We start from the raw sequence: 7,877 nt of genomic DNA, 5'->3' as shown, positions 1-7,877 counted from the left end.
TGGAAAGAACGAGACCACACAGTCAGTGCAATGACCACCCCACTCCCAACACGTCCCTCGATTGAAAAGAACGAGACCACACAGTCAGTTGGTGGGCCCGTCTGGCCAGATGGTATTTGGGCTGCAAAGCCTTTACACACACACACTCACACACATACACACATTGCTGGAACATTGAGCATGGACTGCACCCCCACCCAACATCCCCAGTCCCAAATGCAGAGTAGCCAGGCTTCCAAACATAAATTAAAAAAATAAAATGAAAAGAGTTGGTCTCTGGGAGGGAAAGCTCATGCAGAGTTGAAGGCAGATGCCCCTGGGAGCCAGGGCCAAGAAGAAAAAAATCCATGCCCTTCCTTCAGGATCTTTCCCCCACAAGGGCCTCTGGCCATATGATGGGGGTCATCAATACCAGCCATAGATAGGCTTCTAGCCCTCTTAATGTCCATCTCCTAAAATATTAGATTTGGTGCCAGCCTCTATTTTCCCACCACAACCCAGGGAGTGAATGGCATTCTGGAAGGGAATGGAAGTAGGTGCAGCCCGTAGGTCTTTAGTTGGCTTCTCCAGGTTCTAGGTCCGGGTCAGGGGACCCCACACATTCCTTGCTGAGCCGTACAATTTCCTGGGATAGAACTTCCATGTCCTAAGAAACAAATGATCCATCAGGAGCTAGAGAAGGGGACAAAGGGCGCAGCAGCTCTGGTAGCAAATATGAGATGTTATCTGTAGTTAAATGGACTGTTGGGTTAACCAGAGCCCAGTGGTATCAGGCCTTGGATGGGAAGATCCACCACCTTCTCCTCTAACAAATGTCCACTTGCTTCTCCAAGGTAGGACCTGGGTATGACTCCCTTAGTGATGAAGGAGTATTTGGGTGGGTGGGGGAATCATTGTGTGGATGAACTCATCAGGAATCTTTGGCAGACAAATAGGTTCACAAATGAACTTTGTAGAGGACAAAAAGGTAGGTAGGCATGTGACAAGTAGGTGAGGGAAAGGGTGATTGCTGAGTAGATGAAAGAATGATGCATCACCGGCACACGCCTTTAATCCCAGCACTCGGGAGGCAGAGGCAGATAGGCGGATCTCTGTGAGTTCGAGGCCAGCCTGGTCTACAGAGCGAGTTTCAGGACAGGCTCCAAAGCTACAGAGAAAAACTCTGTTTTGAAAAACAAAACAAAACAAAAAAACTGAATGGATGAGTGGGTGGAAGGACAGATGGAAGAGTGGTAGGCTCAACTGGTAAGTTGATCAGAGGGTAGAAGAGGGAAACACAAAAGGATGGCCGATGAGTAGAAGGTGGTATTGGGAGGACAAGGGCAACTAGGAAGGGCACAGCCAAGGACTGTGGGTAGGGAGGCAGGTGGTCCACACTCGCCTTGTGCAAGTGCATATTCTTGGTGAGTTGCTCCTCCAACATGTTCTGCAGCTTCTTGTTCATTTCCCGAAGGTTCTCATCGCCTGGCTTCACTAGGTCTCTCAGGACACTGCCCAGCCCACTTCGGTCTGTGTGGCCTGCTGCCACAGACACATCTGCAAGGGTCCAGGCTGAGCACCGCCCCCTCGGCAGAGCCAGGGGCAGGGAACAGGAGAGAGTAGGCAGAGCCAGAGGAGACAGGAGAAAAGCAAAGAGCAGGCAGGAGGGGAGGGAGAAAAGCAATGTTATGTTGGGGGCAGAGGCTTAGATAGGTGAAACCCAGCTGTCATTAGTCATGTGACTCAAAAATAGGGATATTCTTAACTCATGGTGCTGGGAACATATATATGACTGCATGTGACACACAGAGCACATAGTAAACCCTCAGAGCATGTCAGTGGGTATTGCTAAACTAGGAAAAATCAGGAAGTAGGGGAAGATTCGAAAGTAAGGAATAAAAGAGAGGAGAGAGAAGGTAGCAGATAGGAGAGGAAGGGATAGCCATAGAGGTCAGAGAAGAGAACAGGAAGGAAGATATAACAAATGAAGATGTACGGCTAGGTACAGTCATGCACACCTGCAAACCCAGCACCTGGAAGGCTGAAGCAGGACTGTTGAGAGTCTGCGGCTAGCCTATGCTACAAAGCAAGTACCAGGCCAGCCAAGGCAACAGAGCAAAATCCAGTTTCAAAGAATAAGCAAACAAATAAAAATGGAAACAGAATAATAGTGCTACTAAGTAGTGGAACAGAAAAAAAAACATAAAAAAATAGAAAGCAGGGGAGAAAGAAGGGTATAGAAGAAAAGTCCTGGGAAAACACTAGAGAATGCAGGGTTAGAAATGGTAAGGACAAAGGGAGGCCACGTAATAATGCAAAGCCTCCCAGCTTTCCCTCCATGGGTCAAGAAGAGAGAAGTAGCTGCATAGAACAATGGAAAAGGAGGGGCAGGTGAAGCTGCACTGGAGGTGAGGGCTGGGGAAGGAGCACTGACCAATCCGGCTGTCCATGACATAGGTCTCAATGATGGCGCTTTTCCGGCAGAGGTCCTCTGCCATAGAGGCACTGCTCACCTCCAGGTGTTTCACCTGCAAGATGGTCCACCCCATCTCAAGCCCCTGAACTTGACATTGCCTCCCATGAGGATCCAGCCAGACATCCTTCCCACCTCCACCCCCATCCCAGGACACTTCACGCGGGGACTAGCAGGTAGACAGACAGCACCTTCTCCTCGAGCATCCATTTCTCCTGCTGTATCTCGGCCAGTCTCTGAAACAGCTCAGCTACCTCCTCATCTGAGAGCTCTGCCGGCCGAGGGGGCTGGGCCTGAGGACTGCTAGATAAAGACTACAAGAAAGAAGAGAGAGAAAATCTAGCCATTCTCAGCATCACCCATCCACCTGAGTTAGGGGGGTAGAGGCACATCAGCGACTATAAGTTCTGAGGCAGCAGCTGAAGGCCAGACTTGGCACTCCTAGAAACTCCACATTTCCTTTGGCCTAAAGGGAGGCAGACAGTGTTACCACCACCACAAGAGTGCTACTGAGAGGACGAAAAGAAGCAAATGACATCTAATTCCCAGATGACAGGAAATGGAAGCAACAGTAGAACAAGCTAAATGGTACCATTAAGAAGCAAGCAGAAAAATCTAAAGGTGGGATGTTTCCTACAGGTCAAATGGTTTGGTTTCTTCCACCAGCTGATGTCAGGAAAATAGCATCAGAACAGACACACAAAGACAGAAGGAAAAAAAAATAAACAAGCAGCAACAACAAAAACCAAGGTCTACTCTGAAGCTGAATGCTAGCTTTTACAAAAAAAGGGACACTTTAAAAGTCCTCTAGAAGGCCAGGCAGTGGTGGTGCACACCTTTAATCCCAGCACTCGGGAGACAGAGGCAGGTGGACCTCTGAGTTTGAGGCCAGCCTGGTCTACACAGTGAGTTCCAGGATACACAGAGAAACTGTGTCAAAAAAGCAAAAAGAAAAAAAAATGTAAAACGTCCAACAAGGAGTTGGAGAGATGGTTGAGTAGTGGTTAAGGGCACTCGCTGCTCATGCAGAAGATCAGGAATCAGTTCCCAGAACCCAGATAGCAAAGCACAACCGTATACATACATATCTGGCTCTAGGAATATGATGCCTTCTTCTGACCTCTGTGAGCACCAGGCACACATATGGTGCACACATATATGCATGAAAACCACACAAAAATAAACAAATACCTTGGCTGTCCTGGAATTTGCTCTGTAAACCAGGCTTGCCTTGAACTCAGAGATTCACTAGCCTCTGCCTCCCTAATGTAAAAATTTTTTAGTTAAAAATATTTTTCAAAAGCCAGGTGATGGTGGCACATGCCTTTAATCCCAAAACTCAGGAGGCAGAGGCAGACAGATCTCTGTGAGTTCGAAGCCAGCTTGCTCTACACAGTGAGTTCCAGGACAGGCAGGACTATTACACAGAGACACTCTGCCTCGAAAAACAGAAACAAGGACTGGAGAGATGTCTCAGAGGTTGAGAGCACTGACTGCTCTTCCAGAGGTCCTGAGTTCAATTCCCAGCAACCACATGGTGGCTCACAGCCATCTGTAATGAGATCTGGTGCCCTCTTCTGGCCAGCAAGCATACAGACAGACAGAACACTGTATACATAATAAATAAATGTTTAAAAAAAACAAAAACAAAAACAAATTTTTTTTATTCGAGACAGGGTTTCTCTGTGGTTTTGGAGCCTATCCTGGAACTAGCTCTGTAGACCAGGCTGGTCTTGAACTCACAGAGATCTGCCTGCCTCTGCCTCCCGAGTGCTGGGATTAAAGGTGTGCGCCACTATCGCCCAGCTAAACAAAAAAATTTTTAAAAAGTCCTACCAGGAGCTGGGTAGTGTGTTGCACGCCTTTAATCCCAGCACTAGGGAGGCAGAGGCAGGTGAATCTCTGAGTTTGAGGGCAGCATGGTCTACAGAGTGAGTTCTAGGACAGGCTTCAAAGCTACAGAGAAACCCTGTCTCAAAAAAACAAAAAACAAAACAAAAATTCAAAACTGTCCTACTAGGGCTGGAGAGATTATTTAGCTATTTTAGCTAAGATTACAACCAAAAGGACAAAAATTTCCACCAAAAATGTCTAGCAGTGTATACATATTAATTGTGTAATGATTTAAAAAAAATTCCAAATAAGCTGGGCAGTGGTGGCGCACACCTTTAATCCCAGCACTTGGGAGGTAGAGGCAGGCGGATCTCTGTGAGTTCGAGGCCAGCCTGGTCTACAAGAGCTAGTTCCAGGACAGGCTCCAAAGCTACAGAGAAACCCTGCCTTGAAAAACAAAACAAACAAAAAAAACAACAAAAAAAATCCAAATAAAAAGTATTTGGCAGGAAACACGATGTGACAAATGGCAATAATGATGATAAAGGAAATCAGCCACAGTGACTCATGCTTATAATCCCAACACTTGGGAGGCTGATGGAAATGGAACATGAATTCAAGTCTAGTCTAGGATACATAGTAAGAATTCAATATCAAAAAAAGGAAAAAGAAAGAAAAAAAAATTAAATAGGGGATAGAAAGATGACCCAAGAGTTAACAGCATTGGCTTCTCTTCCAGAGGACCTAGGTTCGGTTTTTGCACCCACATGACAGCTCACAACTAGCTATTGTACTAGCTTGTTGTTCCAGGGGATCTGACAACCTCTTCTGGCCTCTAAGAGTACTGCATGAAGGTGGGGTACATGCTGATAGAACATAAACATAAAATGAAAATAAAAAATTATTTAAGGCTAATCGTGGGGGCACATGTCTTTTAATTCCAGTACTTGGGAGCAAATCAGGCAGATCTGAGGCCAGGTAATACCTAGTGAGTTCCAGGACAACCAGGGCTATGTAGAGAGAGACCCTGTCTCAAAAACCTATTTAAAAAAGCAATAAATAGGGACTGGAGAGGTGGCTTAGAGGTTAAGAGCACTGACTGCTCTTCCAGAGGACCTGAGTTCGATTCCCAGTACCCGCATGACAGCTCACAACTGTCTGTAACTCTATTCTAGGTGATCCAGCTCCCTTACATGGACATACCTGCAGGCAAAACACCAATACACATAAAATAAATAAAATTTTTAAAAAAGTAATAACTAGCCAGACATGGTGGCACACACCTTCAATCTTATCACTCAGAAGGCAGGCCACACAGATCTCTTCTATGAGGTTGAGGTCTACATGGTCAACATAGCAAAACACTATCTCCAAAAAATAATAACAAATAAGTTGGAAAACAGGATTTCCTACATGAGTGGTGCACTTCCCACAGTGCTTGTACTTTAAAGCACTAGGAAGGTGGGATTAATCTATGGTGATGAAATAGAGGGGCAGAGAGAATGACTGGCCTCTCAGTCTTAATTTAAGTTGATGAGTTTGGGAAGAAGTTGACAAAATGTTTGTTAGAGGCTGGGACTGCACCTTAGTAGAACAGCAAATGTTGACATGTGTTCTGCATGCATGTATATGTGTGAGGCCCGTGTTCTGCATGTATGTATATGTGTGAGATCCGTGTTCTGCATGCCTGTGTGTGAGGCCCATGTTCTGCATGCATGTGTATATGTGAGGCCCGTGTTCTGCATGTATGTGTGAAGTCCCAGGTTCAATCCTTAGCCTGAGAGAGACAGAGACAAACACATAAATACAGAGAAAAAGATAGTAGGTAGGTAGGTAGGTAGGTAGATAGATAGATAGATAGATAGATAGATAGATAGATAGATAGAGACATAGACAGAGAAGAACTGCTTGTCTGGAGGTCAGTGTAGACAATTTCAAGTGAGGGAAAAATGGGGATCCTCCAGTCTTAGTAGGTGAAACTTGCCCCTTACCCTGGCTGGGACGGCTGTGGTCTCCTTCTCCTTCAAAATCTCCCGGTAGCTGAAAGAGGAGATGCTACTACTGTCCCCTGTCTGGGTCCGGCTTGGTGAGTTCACCTCAGAGAGAACCAGCTCCTCAAGGCCTGGGGAGTGGAGGAAAAACAAACCTGAATCCCTTGGAATCTCGGGACAGCAACCAGCAGAAAGAGGCACAAACAGAGATTTTTTTCCAGTGATGGAATGAGGAAAAGACACCAAACTTGAGTAGGCAAGCAAACTCAAGATCTGGATCAGGAAGCAACAAGGAACTACCTCTGTTGGTACGCATATCCAGTGGAAGAAAGGGAAGTGGGTGAGGCTGGGTGTGGGCAAGGAGCAGACACCAGATTTCAGTGGCATCAGACACTGCTGTAGAAAAAGGAAGCTAGAGAGTTGAGAGTGCACAGCGGCACACACACATGCAGGGGAAAGCCCAGACAGGAAGCCAGTACATGACGAGACTGACAGAAACCACCGAGAAAGACACATTCAGAACAAAGATGGAGACGGACTTGTAGTCTTTCACCTAGACCCTAGTCCCATCTAATGGATAAGAAAGATGTACAGTATGAAATTCAAATCTATTCCCCACTTCTTAAATTAATCTATGACAAAACACCACTATTATAAGGGGAGGTTCCTTCAGGAGGTTGATTGCCTCAGTGAGAAATTGGTTTGGTGAGAGCTATATGCTTTGCCATATCACTTGAACACTTGCTGAGCATGGTGGTCCATGCCTGCAGGTAGATTACTTGAGCTGAGGAGTTCAGGGCCAGCCTAGCAACTCAGAAGAACCCCATCTCAAAAAGAAAACAGAAAGCATTGGTACTGAGTTTGTGACACTGCCCTTATAGCTGCTTCCAGGCATCAGGGAAAGGGTTAGCACCATACTCTGAAGGAAACTCCAAAGAATCTCCGAAAAGGATGCAGTGCCCGACTAGGGTTCCCCTAGCACCTCAGTTGATGGCAATTTTCTCTAGGCCTGTCTGTGATCTAAGAAATGCATCAAAACCATTACTGAATCTGAGTTATTTCGATGTATTTACAGCTACTCGCAAGCAAGAAAAGGTAGAGAAACAACTCCAGGTTTGTGTAGACATGTCTTCTGCCAGAAGTATCGCATGTTGAGTTAGCAGTATATTGAAAACAGTACAAGCCAGACGTGGCGGCTTATGCCTGTAACCAAGCTCTTAGGAGGCCAAAGCAGAGCACCATGAGTTTGAAATCAGCCTGGGCTACAAAGTGACGCTGTCTTAAAAAGCCCAATGCTAATAACAGTGATGATAGTAATGAAGATGACAGTGTTAGCACTCCTTTAATCCCAGCACTCAGGAGGCAGAGGCAAGTGGATCTCTGTGAGTTCGAGACCAGTAAGGACTGTTACACAGAGAAGCCCCGTCTTGAAAAGAGAAGGAGAAGACAGTGAGGTGCTGTTGCCTATGGGATTCTGTGTCCCATGATTCACTGTGAGTTCCTAGAGGGGAATGACTTGGGGGTTGGGGCTTGTATCATGGATCCTAAACTCATGTGAGGATTTCTAGGGTACAAGAATAGGAACGGTAGAGAAAGCAGAG

General features: G+C 46.1%; 1 protein-coding gene across 5 annotated transcripts in view; it reads right to left on the bottom strand.

Moving 5' to 3' along the window:
• Positions 1–83: 83 nt before the first annotated feature.
• Positions 84–7,877, bottom strand: part of Gripap1 (GRIP1 associated protein 1) — a 31,127-nt gene continuing 23,333 nt past the window's right edge. For all 5 annotated transcript variants that reach the window (XM_057759156.1, XM_057759159.1, XM_057759157.1 and 2 more), the window contains 5 exons: positions 6,277–6,407; positions 2,644–2,766; positions 2,414–2,507; positions 1,382–1,536; positions 84–646 (listed from right to left, as the gene is read on the bottom strand). In XM_057759156.1, the coding sequence (XP_057615139.1) occupies positions 554–646; positions 1,382–1,536; positions 2,414–2,507; positions 2,644–2,766; positions 6,277–6,407 (596 nt within the window). In that variant the 3' untranslated portion in view covers positions 84–553. The remainder of the gene's footprint in view (positions 647–1,381; positions 1,537–2,413; positions 2,508–2,643; positions 2,767–6,276; positions 6,408–7,877) is intronic.

Source organism: Chionomys nivalis, chromosome X, assembly GCF_950005125.1.
Source record: "Chionomys nivalis chromosome X, mChiNiv1.1, whole genome shotgun sequence".
NCBI lineage: Eukaryota > Metazoa > Chordata > Mammalia > Rodentia > Cricetidae > Chionomys > Chionomys nivalis.
This window is presented reverse-complemented; position numbering and strand designations above follow the sequence as displayed.